General features: G+C 42.9%; 2 protein-coding genes across 3 annotated transcripts; one reads left to right on the top strand and one right to left on the bottom strand.

The window, feature by feature from the left end:
- Positions 1-1,566: 1,566 nt before the first annotated feature.
- LOC119011689 (desmoglein-2-like) lies at positions 1,567-11,355 on the top strand. The gene is made up of 14 exons (XM_037085015.1): positions 1,567-2,012; positions 3,068-3,190; positions 3,653-3,808; positions 3,922-4,063; positions 4,168-4,331; positions 4,971-5,105; positions 5,220-5,405; positions 5,504-5,784; positions 5,882-6,024; positions 6,113-6,334; positions 6,876-7,112; positions 7,430-7,557; positions 7,689-8,024; positions 8,229-11,355. The coding sequence occupies exons 1-14, from the start codon at positions 1,959-1,961 to the stop codon at positions 9,246-9,248; spliced, it is 3,327 nt and encodes a 1,108-aa protein (XP_036940910.1). The 5' UTR covers positions 1,567-1,958; the 3' UTR covers positions 9,249-11,355.
- Positions 11,356-15,042: 3,687 nt separating this feature from the next.
- On the bottom strand, positions 15,043-19,698 carry LOC119011919 (tubulin beta-2A chain). 2 transcript variants are annotated; one of them, XM_037085388.1, is made up of 5 exons: positions 19,457-19,698; positions 18,926-19,034; positions 18,636-18,644; positions 17,689-17,799; positions 15,043-16,478 (listed from the first exon to the last, which is right to left on the bottom strand). In XM_037085388.1, the coding sequence occupies exons 1-5, from the start codon at positions 19,511-19,513 to the stop codon at positions 15,394-15,396; spliced, it is 1,371 nt and encodes a 456-aa protein (XP_036941283.1). In that variant the 5' UTR covers positions 19,514-19,698; the 3' UTR covers positions 15,043-15,393. The 2 variants fall into 2 exon arrangements, with proteins under 2 accessions (XP_036941283.1, XP_036941284.1); XM_037085389.1 differs by lacking the exon at positions 18,636-18,644.
- Positions 19,699-20,225: the final 527 nt, after the last annotated feature.

Genomic DNA, 20,225 nt, shown 5'->3' with positions numbered 1-20,225 from the left:
CTCTACAATACTGTCGGATCAGAGAGGGTATTTGTTCAAAAATATTGTAATATTTGATTCAGTGTCCAGAATCAGAGACATTCCGTCTGTGTAATCAGAAACACATCTCATCATAACACAACACAAAGAGTTTCAGCAAAACATTACATCACATGTGAAGGAAAGATTTATGAAAGAGCTGCATTAGTTTAAGCGATCTGCCCGCGATAAACTTGTCAGATACACAATTTATTTTTGATCTGGATCTTTTTAATTAAGCTCCCATGTCACGGACTCATCATTACAACATTGCACCTGACACCTGAGATAATATCCTCGCTAATACCCTAGCGTACGTGTCTTTCGGTCTGTGACAAAAGGCAACAGTTTGGTGTTTTTTCCAGCAATGTTGACGCCGTGAATCGTTGATCCTGTAAAAGCACTTTGGTCACTCAAAGTGGACACAGATATGACACACCCTGTTTCATGTTGGGTTACGAACTTGCTCTGTTGCATTTTCAGGATTGGAAAAAATGGAAGTTTTGTGACTTTGTGAACCTTTGCGAGCATCAGCGCTTGGAAACGTGGTCGAGGAGATGCCTGTTGTCATGGGGGGAACTACGACAGAGGTGGTCCTGCTCTGTGTCTCGTGTCAACCATGGTAAGATGCAGTCAGGAAACTTAAACGGGTGCGGAGATGAGTTTGAAGATTAGACGTTATCCGACTCATCAGCGCTGAGCACTCCCAAAATTGCGTTGTAGTGACTATTATTCACGGCTCAAAATGTCATCACACTGGTGTTGTGGCTGGTTTCTGGTCCTAGTCTTTTGTTGATCTTTTAGCATTTTAATCTCTGTTAAATAAAGGAGATCATGACTAAGAAAGTCGGTGGCTTCACTCTCACACAGCACAAGCACAAGACCAGTCCACCTTTTCTCTCACATGCAGCCCTTGGATTTGTCATCCGCCACCATCGAAACCACCCGTTCACCTTTGTGCTGAGAGAACCGTGGAAGAGGAGCGATATAAACTGTCGATCACAAAGCAGCCGCTCTCTGAAAAAAAAAAAAGTTTACAAAAAGACGACGTTGCAGTCTCCCAGTGAATCATGAGATTCGCTGTTGAATAAATTCACTACAGTTTATTTATTTTTTTGTGAAAGACATGGATATCCCCTCCCACACACCTTCGGACACAGGGAGTGAAAGTTTCATGTAACTTGGCAACGCAAAGTCACACACTGTGCCAATATTTACACACACACACACACACACACACACACTCTCTCTCTCTCTCTCTCTCTCTCTCTCTCTCTCTCTCACACACACACACACAGTCCTAAGTGTGGTGACCCCAGGAACAGAGATGCTCTACTCGGGAATGTCGCAGGCATGGGGGAAGTTTTACAGATGAGTGAGAAAGTTGATCTGAAAGCACTCCAAGACTTTTTTCATACATTTATTTATTTCTTTTAAAGCTCAGTATCAAAATCATAAATAAATGAGGTGATGCCATTTTATTTTATTACCAAGCATCTTTTTAATCCACAAAAGCAACTTTTATTTCCAGCAGTCACAACACCGAAAAAAAAGCCATGTCTGTCTTTTTTTCTTTTTCTTTTTTTTAAGATCCCAATCTGGAGGGACTTCCTCTCAGTCCTGTCTACCTTTCTCTTCCCTCCTTGGCAGAGACAATGGGACAACACACAACTATTGCAGCAATGCGCAAAGTGGACACACACCGCCTCTTTGTCTTTTCTCCCTCTCGTCTTATCAGGAGTCGACTGTGAGCAGTCAGCCCGAGAGAGGAACCGCCTCTCGCTGTAAAAAGTCCCTACCCTACTGAAAGGGTCAAAGTCTGGAGGAGACCTACGCAGGAGTCCAGAGCGGGATCAAGTTTTCGCGATTTCACTTCAACGGGAGGATTTTTGTTTTGTTTTGTTTTGTTTTGTTTTACGCGGTTTTTTTTCCTGAAGCCAATGGCTCCTCTGCTAAGATGCACCGTTGTCATTCTACTGGCCGTCGTCCTAACGGTGAGTAGAGCAAAACAACCCAGATTCACCTTTTGTGTCATTTAGAGCGAGAATCGAGCAGAATAACTGACCGCAAACAGGTGTGGCTCCTCTGTTCGTGGTGCGTTTAGGAGCATCGGATACGTTTTTGCGTGTAGTCCAAGTTTAGATCAGAGATTAAAGGACTGATGAGAAAGTGAATGCGCCGTTGGCTCTTTATTTCCTCCTCGCGTTTATTTCCCTGAAAAAACGGGATGTGGGTAAACTTTCATAGCCAACAAGTAAGACTTTTGAGGAGATTTACGCATTGGCGAGGGATGGTGCTAATGTTATGGACATACTATTTTTATTAGACTACTAATATAACAATTTTGCTATGAGGAGACTTTTTTTTAAGTTGTGTTTTTAAATGTCCAAGTTTTGGGGAGCCTTATGTACTGTACATGGATGTGGGAAGCTGGGGTGCTGATGTGGCTGCAAGAATGAGGCTTAAACACGTGCCGAATATACAAGAAGGCCCAAAGATTAAGAATTTGTCAATGACAGCATTTCACAAAGTTTATAAAGTTTCTCAACACTCAAACTCATAGAATAGATGTTTGTTTTAAAGGAATCTTGGGTCTTTCCCTCCCTGCTGTTATTGACTGTAGTTGATGTCGCTGTTTTGACCTAAGCTATGTTGGTTTTTAAGCTGTAGTACAAACTGTTGTAAATTATTCTCAGTTCATGTCTCCCTGGCCACTCAAATAAATGCTTAAAAAAAAGTAGTAGTGGGCCCTATTTACTGTGACATTTTTATACAGATTGACCCCTCAGCACACTCAACTGTGACCTCCCGTGTCCCTACCTGAGGCCCTTTTTATTGCATGTCAGCGCCCCCATCCCTTTTCCTGTCAATCTTCCTCTGTACTGTCAATAAACCCATGAAAATGGCGAACAAAAAATAATGTATTACCCTGAGATAAGGGTAAATAAGTGTGGTTAGGTTAGAAGCAACAATACATCATATGATTTTGTAGTTGTTAAACATGAATGATGATCAAGTTTTTTTTCCTCCTTCGCTTTTTTACCTGCAGCTTGTTCCGGTGAGGGCGAAAGGAAATGGACAAGTCCTACGGAGACATAAGAGAGAGTGGATTGTTCCCTCCAGGGACCTGAAGGAGGGACATGACTACACTGGCTTGGACTATATTGCAATAGTGTGTACTTAATTGTTGATTTTTTATTTTTTTTCCCAAAGAATTTGATTAAAACAGCAAGTCCTATCAGTTTAGAATTATTCTACAAATGTTTAAAACAGCAGTCCTTGAATTAATTACAACATTGTCTAGATAATTATTGTTTCTCCTCCTCTCCTTTTGTGTTGTTCAAAGCCGAAGTAAGACTGAGTGTTCGAGTTGAGCACACCGCACTTTGGCAGACTTCCATAATGACTCAGATGCAGTACATGATGAGAAATACACCTTTTCTCAAGCTTATCTGGTTTCATACCTCAGCTAGATACACATGTTGCTAGGTTGCTAAGAAACAATAATGCAATCCTGTGAGCAAACAATTTCGATGACATCAGAAAAAGTGACAGTAACTGGTTATGACTAAACATTTCCCTGTTATATTTCCAGATCAGGTGGATTCATTTTTTTGTGTATTTTGTTTTTCAGATTCGCTCTGATAAGGAGAACTACACAAAGATAAATTATTTCCTATCGGGGCCCGGTTGTGACGAGCCTCCTCGAGGTAGATTCGGGGTTGACAAGGACACTGGCTTTGTCAAAGTCTACTCCATTCTGGACCGAGAGGACATCGGCTTCTATCGCGTACGAGCGCATACATGCATCCTTTTTGCAGAAACTGAGGCATTTACAACCATGTCTTCAAGTTGTACAGTGAGGAAATGATAAAATAATTGGATGTTATCTTTTCTTTTTAGTTAAAAGGTATTGCCAAATTCCTCGACGGGACCCTTGCTGAAAACGATGTTTACCTGAATATTACTGTTTTGGATATAAATGACAACCCGCCAGTCATTAAAGTGCAGCAAGTCGGATATGTCAATGAATCGAGCGCAGAAGGTATTTTAAGTCTTCTACCGTATATCTGTGCCATGGCAGAACATTTCATTTTCTTTGCCTGTGCTGAACTGATGTATTGCTTTGTTCACATGGGTGATTTCTAGGTACTATTGTGATGAGAGTGATAGCTACTGATGCAGATCAAGAGAACACACTGCACTCCAAGATCAGCTACAGGATTGTGGGGCAGAGTAGCTCTGCTGGGATGTTCTTCATCAACTCTCAGACTGGAGAGGTCATGGTTCAACAGCGCACTCTAGATCGCGAGGTGAGTCACTTGACTGACCTGAAAGTCTTCTTTTTGTTGGCCAGTCAAACAAGATCAATATACTTAAGAATTTTTTCTGAAAAGGGTCTTAATTTACTTTTGGATTACTTGTAGAATCGGCTTACATGTTTTAAAGCTCAATCCAGTGCTGCAGACCAAGTCTCTTCTGATTGGTCAGCTCACACATGCCCGAGGCCATCACAGCTAATAAAAACAGAGCAGCTGTGCTAAATAGATTCTTACGTGCAAAACTAGCTGCCAGGTATGAATTTTGCAAAATGTGTGACATTGTGACATAGTGTGATGTCACAAAGCCATTAAACTAAATTGAAGGCCGGACTACTGACGAGGCGTTTCAGGAGCAGGGTTTTCTGTGGGAGAGAGGCACTTCCATTGATGTGGACATTAGGCTTTTTAACTTTCAATATCTTTTATCTGAACCTATATAAAACACTAAAGGAAAGGGAAAAAGCAAAAAAGTGTAATATGTCACCTTAACACATTGTTTTACTACAGTTAGTGAACAACGCTCATTGAATGCTAAAGAAAAAAACCAAAACCCTAACACTAACACTATAAAACATTAATCACCTAATCTTTCGAGATCACCGTCTAATCTTTTTGTTTGTTTGTTTCTAGAAACAAGATACGTATAGGTTGACCATAGAAGCCTCAGACATGGGTGGACAGGCTGGAGGACTCAGAGGAACCGGCGAAATTGAGATCAAGATTCTGGACATAAATGACAATATTCCAACCCTGGAAAAAGAGTCGGTATGTGCGACACAATAACCACAAGCAATGTTTCCGTTTTTTCTTTAAATGGTCTGTGTAGCATTGTTTCACGGCTGTTCTAAAGAAACTGGTGGTTTGTGTTTTTAATTGCAGTATGAAGGGAGCGTGGAGGAGAACACCATCGGTGTGGAAGTGATGAGGATCAAAGCTCTTGACATGGATATGATGTACACTGACAACTGGCTGGCTATGTTTGAATTCATTTCAGGGAATGAGGCTGGCTACTTCAGCATCACTACTGATTCTAAAACCAACGAGGGAATCATCATGATTAACAAGGTAGCCTTGTTTTTATGAACTGAAATTGTAAACGGTGAAGTGAATGAGCGTGATTAAAGGATGAAGGCTCATGTGAAGTCTTTAACATGAATCCACAGGCGTTGGACTATGAAGAACTAAAGGTGCTCAACCTGGAAGTGGGCGTTTCCAACAAAGCACAGTACAACTTTGGCAGCTCACACACCTCAACGGGGACCTTAATTAAAAAAAGATACCCCCTTAAAATCAATGTGGTCAATCAGAAGGAAGGACCCCGTTTCCAGCCAAATGTCAAAGTGGTGACTCTCTCTGAGGACCACACGACCATCTCCCTCGGCAAAGTCATCGGCACCTACGCTGCGATTGACAGTGACACTCTACAGACGGCCACCAATGTGAGGTATGGCCACAAAGTGAATTGAACCATAGTTGCATCGACACCCTTGTTACATTAACAGCTTATTTTTGAGCTCACATGTGGATTTTCATTTTCATAGGTATGTCAAACTCCGCGACCGTGACAACTGGTTGATTATTGACGGGAAGACAGCAGATATCAAGCTGAACAAACTGCCTGACAGAGAGTCCAAATTCTTGATCAATGGAACATACTATGCTGAAATTATATGCATCACCAATGGTGAGTTCTGTAAATTCGACCATTGTCATTATTCTACAGTGGACTAATATGGTGCACAGCAGTTAAATATTAATCTCTTGGATTTCAGATGCTCCCTCAAAAACTGCCACAGGGACCATAGCCATTCAGGTGGAGGACTTCAATGATCACTGTCCTGAACTGACTGCTAAAACTCAAACAATGTGTCTCGGGGATAATGTGGTCTACCTCACAGCCACAGACGGAGATGAGTTCCCCAATGCAGCACCATTTGACTTCACCCTGATCCACGAGCTCAGCAAGGGGCAGTGGCAAATGGAGCCATTAAATGGTGAGATTCCAATTATGTCTTGGTAGATGTCCTGAAAATCATTGTTAAATATTTGCTTTAATCTCGTAAATGTTTGCATTAAAGAGGCATTTTTTGACAAATGTATGTATTTTGGGACTTCAAAACATTCAATTTGAAAAGACTTGATGTTGATCATTTCAATGCCACATACTTTATTATTCATCCCTTGGAAAATTGCACAAATTTTACTCACTTTTTTACGATATTTTTATAGTACATGTTTTATTGTTTTCTTGGGAACAGCTTTATGAAAGAATGCTATACCATGTAAGTCTTTCAGTTCCAGTGGTTCACTGGCACGAATCACTGAAACAAACTGAAGTATCATTTACTTTATTACCCCCATATATGCTTTTCCTGCCGTAACAAGTCTGTCTGAACAACTGTCCATCTCGGTTTTATCACTTCTGGCTAACATAAGAGGATGCTTTACTTAGTACTGTTACAAGGGTACGAACACAATTCTTTGTAACTCATGCAGCAAAAAGAAATAACAAATGTTGGCCTCTTCTTCCTTCAGCAACCACAGCCATTCTGCGGAACCAAGACTACTTGTGGCCGGGTATTTACAAAGTGGCAGTGGACGTCAAAGACCAGCAGGGAAAGTCATGTCATGATGTGCAGATGGTGGAGGTTACTGTGTGCACTTGCCACAAGGTCGTTAAAGCCTGTTTGGCACCCAGAACGGACGGTGCAACAGCAGTTTTTGGGGCTTCAGGTATCCTGCTGCTACTCCTGGGACTGCTGCTTCTACTGCGTGAGTAGAGTATAACTTTGGCTCTCTTTGGCTTGTTTCAATAAGAGACATTTAATTTTCCCTGCGATGTTGCCTCACCATACATGTTTTAACATGCTTGGAGAGGTAAACATAAAAAGAAGGGGTGGGTCACAGGCAGTTTTGGAATAATAGAGAGAGTGATCATGGATTACGCAACTATTTGGTCATTTTTCCACATGAGTTAAATCCTTTTGAGGAATAGGAGCTATTCACAGATTGATGAGTCGATGATTTTATTTTGCCTGACAACTATCTTTATGGATTTCTGTTTACATATCATCAAATATGCGTTTCAGTGGTGCCATTGCTGCTGCTGTTCTGCCTGTGTGGAGATGCAGCTGCTGTTGGAGCTTTCAAGGCCATTCCATACGATACTAAGCAACAGCTGATCTCGTATCACACGGAGGGACAGGGAGAAGACAAGGTATTTTGATTAGCATAGCCTTGGTATGAATGGATCTGTAACAATATTAGGATGTTTTCCATTTTGTAAAATTAAGTTAAACCTGTCTGAAATGCTGCATCTCTTGATGAGATCTCATCCTTTTCCCACAGGATGTTCCTCTTATGACTGCCCCAGTAGAAGTTGATGGTGGCCACATAACTACCCAGAATGTCAACAATTATGCAAGCAGGTACACCGGGGGACTGGCAGAACTAGGAGGAGCAAACTTTGGAGGAGCAGCCTCAGGTGGTGGCGTAAACATCTCAACCGTGACAGCTGAGAACATGCACCAGTACAACCAGTATAACTATTCTGGTGGGCAAATGGGGATGGACACAGGCGCTGGGATGATGACAGGACAAGAACATCTTCACTCCAGATACAGGACTGGGGCCTTTGATGGGATGGCCCTGTCTGAAGAGTTCCTGGGAGAGTATTATACAAGTGTAAGTATGGAAAAAGTAACTCAAAAAAACAATCTGATCAAGGAATAATGTTTTTGTTTTTTTTATCCAAAACTTGATATATAAAATCTTACATTCTTATAGTTAAGCTTTTTTTTTATCATATATATCATTATACAGTCACAATTGAACTGTTAAGTGTTATTGACTTTGTACTTCATATATTCTGGTGCTTTTTGTTTACAGAAAGCCAACCATGCCACTCAACAATCCCAGCAGAAGGATGGTCCGCTGATCTATGACTATGAGGGTCAGGAGTCCCTTGCAGGTTCTGTAGGTTGCTGCAGCCTTCTAGAGAATGAGGATGATCTTTCGTTCCTCGATGATCTTGGGCCCAAATTCAAAACCCTGGCTGAGATCTGTCACGGCTCAACCTTGGTGACTGATACTGTGGATGCTGGGGTTTCTATCTCTCCACCCAGACCTGTGTCTCCTGCCAGGCCCTCCACTTCCACCCACACACATGTTCATACTCACAGAGAAACAATCAGGGACAGGGACAGGGACCACATCAGCTTCAACACCCTCAACACCTCCAGTGTAGCATCTGGATCCTCTGCCATCGTCCAGGAAGAACGAATCACTGAAAGAGCCACTGTTCCCAATGTACATGTCAAGGAAAAGCTTGTGATTCCCAATCAGACGATGCTCATACAGCAGCCCACTATGTACTATGCTGCCACACCCATGTACGTAGTAGAGTCTAAGCCACAAATGGTGCTGGTGGCAGGTGGTGCCCAGCAAGCAGTGGGTCAAGTACCGCTTGGCCATGTTGGGATGACTCAAGGGCTGGTGCAGGTTGGTGGCCTCCAAGGTTCTCAGGGTGTGGTCCTTGTAGATAGGCATATAGGAACGGGTGGGATGACAGGGCAGGTAGCACAAGGCCTTTCGCAGGGAACCATCTCCAGGTCTAGACAAGTGTTGGTGGAGAATGGGTCCTTAGATGGAGCGCAAGTTGCGCACTTAGCACAGGGCTTTGTACAGACAGGACATGGGTATGCTGCAGAGCAAGGCTTGGGGGGCAGGGGTCAAGGTATGCAGGTGAAAACTCAAAGTTTTTCAGTAGGTTCAAGTGGTTCTGCGGGGTCAAATGGAGAGTTTGCAATGACAGCCACACCCAAAATGCAAGGAGGCCAGAGAGTGGTTGTGCAACATAAGAAGGTGTCAGTGACAGAGAGGAATATTGAATCCAGCACAACAGCGTAAAGCAGCACTTTTGTTCAGCATATGCACTAATGTCACACTTATGGTATATACTGAAATATATTTCAGTACACTAAAAGTACTGCAATGAATAAATACATTTAGGTTCATTCAGATAGAGAGATTGTGGTAAAACTGCTAAAAGGACAGTTTGGTCTGCTTTACCAAAAGTGCAAGACTGTATGTCCTTGTCTAATGACAACACTACTTACTAAAGTAGTTAAAACAGGGTATTGACTACATGGCCAAATGCCATAAAAGGCTTTGGATTTCTATACATACTTTACAGTATTGGTTTAAAGTATAAACTTGGGTTAGGGTTTGGGGGACAAGACAACAGATTGTAAGAGGTATTCCATCATTTATTGAAGTTTAACCTCTGGTGGGATGTAATGACAGTGTCATTTCCCTCTTTATTCAGTCCCAGGATTTACCAGTTTTGCACCAAATGACAGCCCTAAAAGCACTGTATTTATTTCAGGTACACAACTAGCATGGCTTCAGTTAGGGAACACCCAAGTAAGCATTACAGAGCTCAACCAGTCTGACCAACAGTGTATACAAAGAGACAATAGGAAGAAGTACAAACAAAAAAGGCTATATGCCCCTCCTTCTCACGGGGCACCAATAAGCAAGTGTCAACAATGTTATTTTACAATTAGATAATCCCTTTTCTAGTCCTGCTCGAAAATCTGCCAGCTGGAGAAGGAAGGGAAGCACTTCACTGGTTGTAGCAGGTCTCTGTATTACTGGAGGCTGCACTTGGGAACCAGTTAGGAGCAAGCACTCACCTGCACAGTAACTTACCATCAAGCCATAGCAACCCAACTGCAGCTCAAATGAATCTGAGCAAGAGAAGAAACACAAAACACAATGTACCAGCATGTGGAAAAAGAAAATGGGCTGCAACACTAGACAGCTGGTGGGAACATTTAATCTCAAAGCCAGCAATGGAACTTTTGTGCTCCTAAAAAATCTCACAAGGATATGATAACCTGTGTGTTCGAAGCCAGCAGCACCTGAAAAATGGTCTTGTCATTGATACAGATCAGTACTGTTATTAAACCTATATCTCATGCTCAAGTTTTGTTGATAAGAACATCACAAAACATGGCTGATCATTTGTCAAATAAGTTCATGAAATTAGTTCCTAATCCTTAATCATGAGCCAAAATGCCTGTTGAAATGCAGTATAATACATTCATAGTGTAAATATATTGATAGCTTCGGCCCTTTAGTCTTGAGAAGCACACAGTTGTTTTGCGAGAGGTGGAACAAAGTTTCTGTAGCTTTTTAAAAAACATGTTAAATGTTTAAGAGTGGTGGGATTCTCTGGTAGCATTTTGTAATGTTTTAGCTTCAGTCGTGCCTCAAACTGTCTCTTGCTGACAGTGTGAGTTTTTAAGTTAGTTATACTTTAATCTTTATGGTGCTGTTTATATGGGTGGCCCCTCTTGGAAACTAGATAAATGCTGCTTGTACTGTAATACTGAGGAAAACACCCTCCCTAATGCCAAAGTGTTTGATTCAGCGCTTGAAGAAAAGATTAGACTCCTTTTATCTGCGGTCTTTTTATCATAGTCACTACAGACCATAAACATGAGAAGACAGTACTTCAAAGTCTCTATTTTATTGTTGCACTCTTTTTGTTTTATTATTTCTCCAGAATATCTTCGGTATAAACCCAAGTGCCAAAGCTGTAAAGATTGGGTATGATGGCCCTATTTTATTTTTTTTTACCAATGTACGGTGTGCCATAATTACCAGATAGACTTTTAAGATGTTTTTATTGTGTATGTGAGTGTTTGTGTGTGGGTGTGAAGGTAACATAATTTGGATATATGGAAAGGCAGAGTAATCAAGGATGAGATTGCCGAGCACTGACAAACATTTAATGGAATGACACTGTTTGATATTGCCGTTCATGCTTTGATATATATGTATTATCATCTCTAGTATCTGATGCTGTAGATACTGTGCTATGGCACGTGTTGCTTTAGAGCAGTGCAGTAGTGAAGTAGCTGTATTGGACATGATGATGACGTTTTCCCTGTATTTTTCACCTGCTGTGATAATAAAATAAAATGGAAAAATAAAGCTGTTGTGTCAACCCCGTTTTTTCTGAGTTCACATGACCATGATATGAAAAGATGATGCAGAAACATGTTAGTTTTGCATGTCAGAAATCGGATATGACCTCGTGTGGATATTTCACAAGAGTAGAATACTTATATTGCATATTTTGAGTTTTCCCAACACTATTGGGTGTGTTAAAAAGGAACTGCGGTGCACACGTACATGCATGTCGCAACAAGGACGCAGGAAGGACAGAGGCATTATTGTTTCATCCAGATGAACTGTGTATTTGTTTGCACTTCCAGTGGCGTCAAGTGTGAATAAAAAAAATCATGTTGGTGTGACGCTCCTTCGAAAAATGGTTTGAATGAATGTGTTGTCTTGACACACAAGATGCGATAGCTCACCTGGGTGTGTTTATCACACCTAAATTCACTGAGATTCATTAATACATCTTTCAGTGGAAAGTGTGTTCTGCGGCCTGACATCCACTACAGACGATGATGGTTGCACCCAGGGACGCACCTCTTGAGAAATCACACAAATGCCCCAAGCGAAATCAATGTTCACTTCCTTTTCACTCACATGCAAAGGGGGTTAAAGTTTTGATCAACTGCTGATTTTTACGTACTGCCCAAAATGGAAAGGCTTCAGAAAAAGGGGAGGAAGAGGAGGGATATTGATATGGGTTTTGGCATATATGTTGGTCTGTACAGTTTGCCCTGCCATTCAGGTGAGGACAAATTAATTAATTTGGTGTAACGCTCCTTTGAAAATGGTTTGTTTGGACACACAAGATGTGAAATTGCTTATACTAATCTAACCTATAATGCCATTTCACCCACTTGCAATCAACTTCCCTAGTTCCACTACAGACCAGCAAACTCTTACTGCTGGCAGCTACGTATGTGGCTGCTACAGGCACAGGCACAGGCACATAAAGGGATGGAAAATGTAATTAGGTTGTAGTGTAATGTGGAATAGGTAACTATTATCGATGATTGTCACAAGGTCATATCAGCAAATGACAGAGATCACCGTGTGGGAGTTCCAACCCATGACTACGCAGTATTTATTTCTAGGTTATTTCATGACTACTCGATACTCATGAGTGGAACCGCACCCATCTTCAAACCCAGCCTTCATTTTGATCGCATCTGTGGTCTGAAGTGAATTTCCTGACAGCCTGTGTTGTGGCTCACCTGGGTGTGTTTGTCTCGCCTAAATTAAATAATATTCCTAAACCTTTTCCCAATGGAAAGTGCACTGTTTTCTGTGGTCTGACATCCACTGTAGATGCGGACCTTATCTTGATGGTTGAACCCCGGGACACGCTTTTTGAGAAATCACAAAAGATTAAAAGTTTTGATGCTCTATTGATTTTAACGTAACACACAGAATGGAAAGGCTTACTATAAAAGAGAAAAAAGGGGGGAAGAGGAGGGATATTGAGATTGGTTTCGGCATATATGTTGATCTATACATAAAACCAGAAAGAATATGCAGTACAGGAAATGTGTCTAAATGAATTAAAATTGTTAGGCAGAAAGTTGTTTACTCAAGTGAAGTGAAGCTGGAGCAAACAAGTGCAAAAGCAATGCATAATCCGCAATTATGGTCATATGGTGGTTTGGCTTGCTCGTAAAAGTAGGTTAAATGTCACTTACTGCCCTTTGGTTCTCACTTAGCTGGGGAAAGATGCACGAAAGTCAAAGAACTTGTTCTACCGCTATCTCACCTGTCAGACATCCAGTCATGCGGTCAGTAAACGGGGGTATGATGTGGGGTTTGATGGTGCACAGATGGAGGTGATATGTAGGTGTATATAAATGCATTGGAGCTAGTGTGTTCTCTAATGCATCTTCTTTAGATATCATCCACAGTGAGAAACATGCCGCTGTTCTAACAGGACTGCTGTAGAGTCAGTGTGGGTCACAGAGGCCACTCAGTCAGCTCATCAGGACAGGTGAAGAAGGTAGTTCATTATCTCTCTGTCAACGTGGTATGTGTCCATCTCAGCGAGAGGCAATTAGTAATGAGTCCGGACGCAGTAATGACTCAAGCCAGAACTGGTTAGACAGTAATTGAAGAGTAAAGGAATATCCAGAAGAGAGACGTCTTTAACTTCACTTTTATTGCTGTAATATTGTGGCTGAGTAAGCCAAAACAAAAATGGCCTCCAGATAACACGTCAACCCGCAAACATATCATTTATAAGACTTTAATGGCCTCCTGGAGGGGGTTTGACTTGGCAGCTTGGATCAGACCTGGAACTCTCTGTTATATCTCGCAGATAACCAGCCTGCGTCTCGTTCTTCTGAGATAATTTATTAAACAGATATTAGCGTTTGCTCCCCAATTTCTCCAAAAGAAAGGAGTTCATAACATGATCCATGTCAGATTTTCTTCTGCAAACATACTGAAAAGCCTGTTGGGGGAGTATTTGTTTTCTCTCATGGCTGCACTGCACCCTGTGGGTCACATATCTTCAAGGATTTGCTGGTTTGGCCATCCATCATGTCAAGGCAGATGTTTTCCATCATCCGTCAAATATAACATTCTTTCTCAGCCGTGACTTGGGTGTGGCTGGCAGTGTTAACATATTTCAGCTCCGTCGCTCTGGGAGAGTTGTTTAACAGCCAGCCGCCAGATGATGACAGCACAAGCTGAAGTGTGCGTCGTGCTTCATATCAGCAAGTTGCATCATGTCACAGTCCTGTGCATTGCCTTCGTAGCATGGCAGTGATTAATGTGTGTTGTGAAATTCTCCTTTAACTCTGATTGTTGGACGTGCGTCAGTCTGATGCTGCCAATAAATTCACTACAAAAGGACAATTTCACAACGGTTTCCATACGTCTACGAGACTCAAGCTAGATTCTTCAGGTCATCTGGTTGCTCAGCTTCACATATTGCAAAATGTGCATTAAGAGATCATTACTCATCTTAAAGGAACTCTGTGTCTACATACATAATACTGTCGACAAATTCACTGACAAGACCAAACACTATGAGGCAGTCGTCTGTAGTGTCAAACCTCCTCACCCTGTTTGTTGCACTCAGCCCCAGGGCCTATTCTTTCCAGCCGCAAACGTAAATATTTTAAAACCGGTCTCAAATATCTTCAGAAAGTGCTGAATAATTAATAACTGGTTACCATGGTTGAGCAAAAGCTCCTCTAAAATGAGTAAACAGTGCATTTGTTGGGGGCATTTTGTCTGTTGGTGAATATTTACGGCACTGAGCATGTGGGACTGACTCAAAGTACTATCTCCATGTTACTGTTAGGAAGGAACATGTCAGCTGGTGCACCTAGATGGTCTATGGCACTAGGAATATGTATATGGGGCTTTTGGATACACATAGAAATACTTGATAATACAGATAACAACAGATTTTTGTTGGTTTAAGGGTTCAATTAGAAGAATATAGAAAATCAACAGACCTACCACTTCGAGGTAGTGAAGGCAATTCGAGATAGGTGATTGTTGGGTCTCATTCCCAGGTTGTCAAATCGTTTTGGGTTTGAATTTTTACCAACCAAAAAGCATCCATATTTGTCAATCTGTGAACGAGACTCAACAATCAACTTTTTCCAGAATTGTCTTCCCTTCCTTCAACATAGGGTGACTCATGCACACTATAGAGTTCTAGAGTAAACAGATCATACACTGCAGCTAAAACAAAGGCAGTTTTAGATGATTGAAATAAAAACACGACATGTAAGTATTGACCGGACTGGATCTTTATTGAGACAGTGAATGCATGTTGAAGTGAATGTTACAAAACTGTATTTAGACTTAGACTTATTTTTTGATACTAGCAAAGCATGGACTTGGAAAACCCATTTCTGTGGTTCTTGCATCTTTTTAGGTTCTAGCGCCACTTGTGATCTTTGTCAGAAGAAGCCATATCTATTTGCAATATAATTTCGGCTAAACAGCAATATTGTGTCTGCACACTGCGATAGTTAGTTGAAGAGCGTACGTCTTATGATCTCACTGCACTTGTCCAACAACAATTACAATTTTTCGAGGGGACTCATTCACCCAGTGTCATGTCAGCGGTGTACAATCAGTGGCGAACATCGTGGCGGACTTCTTCCTCATCCTCCATTTCATCTTCCTCATACTCGCCCATCTCATCAGCAGTGGCGTCCTGGTACTGCTGATACTCAGACACCAGGTCATTCATGTTGCTCTCGGCCTCGGTGAACTCCATCTCATCCATCCCCTCTCCGGTGTACCAGTGGAGGAAGGCCTTGCGGCGGAACATGGCTGTGAACTGCTCAGAGATCCGCCTGAAAAGCTCCTGGATGGCCGTGCTGTTGCCGATGAAGGTGGCGGACATCTTGAGGCCGCGGGGAGGGATGTCGCAGACAGCCGTCTTGACGTTGTTGGGAATCCATTCGACGAAGTAGCTGCTGTTCTTGTTCTGCACACTCAACATCTGCTCGTCCACTTCCTTCATTGACATGCGGCCACGGAAGATGGCTGCCACAGTGAGGTAGCGCCCGTGACGGGGGTCACAGGCCGCCATCATATTCTTGGCATCAAACATTTGCTGCGTGAGCTCTGGCACAGAGAGGGCACGGTACTGCTGACTGCCCCTGCTCGTGAGGGGCGCAAAGCCCGGCATGAAGAAATGCAGGCGGGGGAAGGGCACCATGTTGACAGCCAGCTTGCGGAGGTCAGCGTTGAGTTGGCCAGGGAAGCGGAGGCAGGTGGTCACCCCACTCATGGTGGCTGACACCAGGTGGTTAAGATCGCCATAGGTGGGTGTGGTCAGCTTCAGGGTGCGGAAGCAAATATCGTATAGGGCCTCATTGTCAATGCTGAAGGTCTCATCCGTGTTTTCCACCAGCTGGTGAACGGAGAGCGTGGCATTGTAGGGCTCCACCACAGTGTCGGACACCTTGGGGGAGGGCATGACGCTGAAGGTGTTCATGATGCGGTCAGGGTACTCCTCGCGGATCTTGCTGATGAGCAGCGTACCCATTCCTGAACCTGTGCCTCCACCCAGTGAGTGGGTGAGCTGAAAGCCCTGGAGGCAGTCGCAGTTCTCGGACTCCTTCCTCACCACGTCCAGTACTGAGTCCACCAGCTCAGCTCCCTCTGTGTAGTGACCCTTGGCCCAGTTATTTCCTGCTCCACTTTGACCTGCATGGTGGATGTAATGTTAAAAGACAAATCATGTTGGGCAAATGATGGTATTGCAAACTTGATAACAGGTTTATAAGCTGTAATTTATGACTGTTTGGATGGATTGCTGTAAAATTGGGCACAGACATTCATGGTCTGCTGAGGATGTACTTTACTGAATTTAGTGATGCCCTGACTTCTACTGTGGTGTGACCGTGAAGTTGATGTTTTTGGTATTTACATACATGTCTGGACAATGATTGGATAGATTGTGATAAAATTTTGTGCAGATGTTCATAATCCACAGAGGATGTATCCTAATGAATTTGGCCAAACCCCAACTTTTCCTGTAGTGCTGTCATAAAATTGATGTTTTGGGTATTTAGTGGCATATCTTGACCACTTTTGGATGGATAGATATAACAGTTGGTACAGACATTGGTCACAGTCCAATGAGGATCAATCCAAACCAATCCAAATTTAGTCAAACCCTTACTTTCTCTCTTGGACGACCATGAGGTTGACCTTTTTTGGTATTTAGTGAGATGGCTCAAAAACTACTGGATAAATCAGCATGAAATTTGTTTCAGACATTCATGTCCCCTTAAAGCTTTGATTTAATCAAGCACCATCATTACGTCTCTTCGGTGTGTGTACGTACAGTGCCCAGCCCGAAAGTAAATGACAACATGACATTCCCACCAGCTGCAGCTATGTGTTGCTGGAGCTTCACAGCAAAACAGCAATGGAAGAGGAAAAAAACTGAAAATATAAAATGTACAGTTTTTCATTATCTCCCACATGGTCTGGATACAGTCAGTTATATTCCTTGTGAGTTATAATTCTTTGGATTCAGAATTAATTACATCTATATTATCAAAGGTTCTTTTGTTTGCATATTTTCTGGTGAGGAAAAATAGAAATTAGTCAGTCAGAGTTTTCCGCCCTTGTATCCTCACTTGTGCCAAGCACTGCAGCATCATCTCCTGGTAGATTTCCTTTTTGCTGAGTCACCATGAGAGCTGTCTCAGTCTGACACAGCTGCACATGGACAATGCATCACACTGCTGGCACATCGCTGAGAGGCTGCAGGAGCTTCGTGCTCTACACACTGTAGAGTTACACAGCTTAACAGGATGTGACAGCCGCTGCTGACTTATGCACACATTGCACGGATATGCAGTTGGTTCAGGGTGAGCGGCGACACCAAGATATATCGTTCACTCACCGAAGACAAAGTTGTCAGGTCTGAAGAGCTGTCCGAACGGGCCAGAGCGAACTGAATCCATGGTGCCTGGCTCCAGGTCGACCAGGATGGCACGAGGCACAAATTTGCTGCCTGTGGACGAAAAAAAAAGAGCAAAAGATAGAGGGATAGAGAGAGGTAAAGGATGGAAGGGTGGAGTAGGATATCGACAGTCTCGGTGGTGCATGATGTCAGCACATTTGTAGGGAACCAAGGGAAAAAACTCTCCATGTTAAGAGTACTGATCTAAAGGAACATTAATACAGCAGTGCTGTTTGGTAACGTTCTCTTAAAGGAAACAACATCCTGTCCATCCAGACGGACATTTAAAGGCTGCTTCATGCATCCGATTGTTTGTTTGTTGCACTTTCCTTTGCTCCACCCTCTCTGTCTGTCTGTAACCCCTTTCACAAGCAAAAAAAAAAAAAAAAAAAATCCTCAGCATGCTGCACTGCTTATTTTAGACCAGCGGGGCTTTCAAGGTGCTGATCTCTGCAGAGTCTAACAAAGGTGCTGTCTTGCCCCTGCTTTACCCATTTTTTAATTTCTCTGTTCCATAACATTTATTCATGGGATGCACAGTCAATTCACATGCACTACGACCCAGTAGGTGACACTGACGCGAGCGTGCAACATGGAAACAAGGAATCAATAATGGCCTGCTGCGCTGACATAGTGGTGGAACATGCTTTTTAGGCCTGTACGGCCTCCTATTCAGGCTTTTTCATTAATCCAAAGCAGACAAGTGGCCACCGTTTGATCCCAACCCTGGCTGCACATGGATGGAGCTCTGAGCACTGATTTGTCCTGTGGTGAAGCATGTGTCTAAATGACACATGACGCACACGGGATGACCTTCAACATGCCAAGGCAAAAAAAAACAACAAAAAAAAAGAGCTGTGGGTCAGCTATACAGAGACTGCAGATACCTGTACTCCCTATAGAGAGAGAGGCAGAGAGAGACACAGAGGGAGACAGAGAGCGATGGAGAGACAGAGAGAGAGAGTGATTTTTTAGCAGATTCACTGTCCTAATTTTTCCCCTGCACTCATGCTGGGACCTACTTTCCCCTCACAGCTAATTTAGTGACACCAGTGGCGTTTCAAATGAGGTCTGTGGCAGCTAAGGGTCATGCAAGGTTAATAAGCAAATGGAAACAGCACACGTGTGTTTTTATTTGAAGCAAACTTTGATACATATCTCTATTTTGTTTTCTCACCCGACGCCTCATTGTAGTAGACATTTATCCTCTCCAGCTGCAGGTCACTGTCACCTTGGTAGCTCCCAGTGGGGTCGATGCCATGCTCATCGCTTATCACCTCCCAGAACTGATGGTGGGAACAGACATAATCATGATGTGAGCTTTCACCAAAAAAAGAGACGAGTTTAGAGCCATGTGTTTTTTCTTTTTTCTTTTTTTTTTTTTTCTGAGTCATTGCGTATCTGCCTGGTGAGAAAATGACACGCAGCAGCAGCAGCAGCAGCAGCAGAGGGAGGCCACATCACTGCAGAGCAAAGCCCAGCCCGACCGAACCGCGCCCTTATCAGCAATAACTAATCTATCTCAAACTTTTTTAATAATAGAAATCAAAATATCCTTGTAAATCAAAAGTAAATCGTTCAGCGCGCGCGCACACACACCGGTAAATAACGCACGTGGCGTTACGCACGGAAAAAATAATAGTCATAACAATAACAATAAGGCTACTCCATTCATCTTTTTTAAACTTCATATTGATAATATCTGTACCTTCGCCCCGATCTGATTCCCACACTGTCCAGCCTGGATGTGCACGATTTCCCTCATGGTGCGCTTCGGATGCGGGCAGAGAGCGTCCTGTCTCGACTTCAACCGGTGTCCAGTCTTCCGTCCTCAGTCTCTTGCCGCTGTGTTCCTCAAAATCAGCGCTTGCCTCATTTCCAGGTCGAGCTTTGGAGCCGGCGAGATAGATAAACGTGCTGCTGGCCGGATGACGTAGCGCACAGCGCAGCATCCCTGTATCCCCGTCAGCCAATAGGAGCGCCCCGGTTTGATGCAGTGGACTGGAGGATCATGCCGCATCATCCCCCCCGGCTGTACCCTGACATCACCCCCCGCCCCCCTTGTCCCATGCAGGAGAAATGTTGCCATTATCTACTTTTTTCATACATCGCTTAGCTTGTTCTGTGAAGCTCAGGTAAATGGGTTTTTTTTTCAGTGAAATCCTGAAATGTGCTGTTTTACATCAGGGTCAGAGTGAAGTGAAGTGTAGCTATAAGACTTCCTGTTCTAAAGAGTTGTCTCAAACTCCAGGATGATCTGATTTCTTGATTGGATCAGATTTTTTTAAACCCAGACTATAAACCCACAGTTGTTTTTTGTTGTTGTTGTTTTAGCTTGAATAATGAAGATAAGCTGTAAAAAACAGAGCTGGACTGACTTCTCTCAGGGACCGGGGGGGCATTAATGATATGTGGTGCTTTATAAAGCCAAACCCCACCACACCCATTCATGCAACAATGGAATATTTTTCATGCTC

The sequence above is a fragment of the Acanthopagrus latus genome, chromosome 21, assembly GCF_904848185.1.
Source record: "Acanthopagrus latus isolate v.2019 chromosome 21, fAcaLat1.1, whole genome shotgun sequence".
NCBI classification, from domain to species: domain Eukaryota; kingdom Metazoa; phylum Chordata; class Actinopteri; order Spariformes; family Sparidae; genus Acanthopagrus; species Acanthopagrus latus.
This window is presented reverse-complemented; position numbering and strand designations above follow the sequence as displayed.

Coding starts and splice junctions, on each gene's coding strand:
- LOC119011919 (XM_037085388.1), bottom strand. CDS start 19,513: ATGAGGGAAATCGTGCACATCCAGGCTGGACAGTGTGGGAATCAGATC. Junction 19,035..19,456: donor GGAATCAGATCGGGGCGAAG/GTACAGATATTA, acceptor TCCCACCATCAG/TTCTGGGAGGTGATAAGCGA. Junction 16,479..17,688: donor ACCTGACAACTTTGTCTTCG/GTGAGTGAACGA, acceptor TCCACCATGCAG/GTCAAAGTGGAGCAGGAAAT.
- LOC119011689 (XM_037085015.1), top strand. CDS start 1,959: ATGGCTCCTCTGCTAAGATGCACCGTTGTCATTCTACTGGCCGTCGTC. Junction 5,406..5,503: donor GAATCATCATGATTAACAAG/GTAGCCTTGTTT, acceptor ATGAATCCACAG/GCGTTGGACTATGAAGAACT. Junction 6,025..6,112: donor AATTATATGCATCACCAATG/GTGAGTTCTGTA, acceptor CTTGGATTTCAG/ATGCTCCCTCAAAAACTGCC.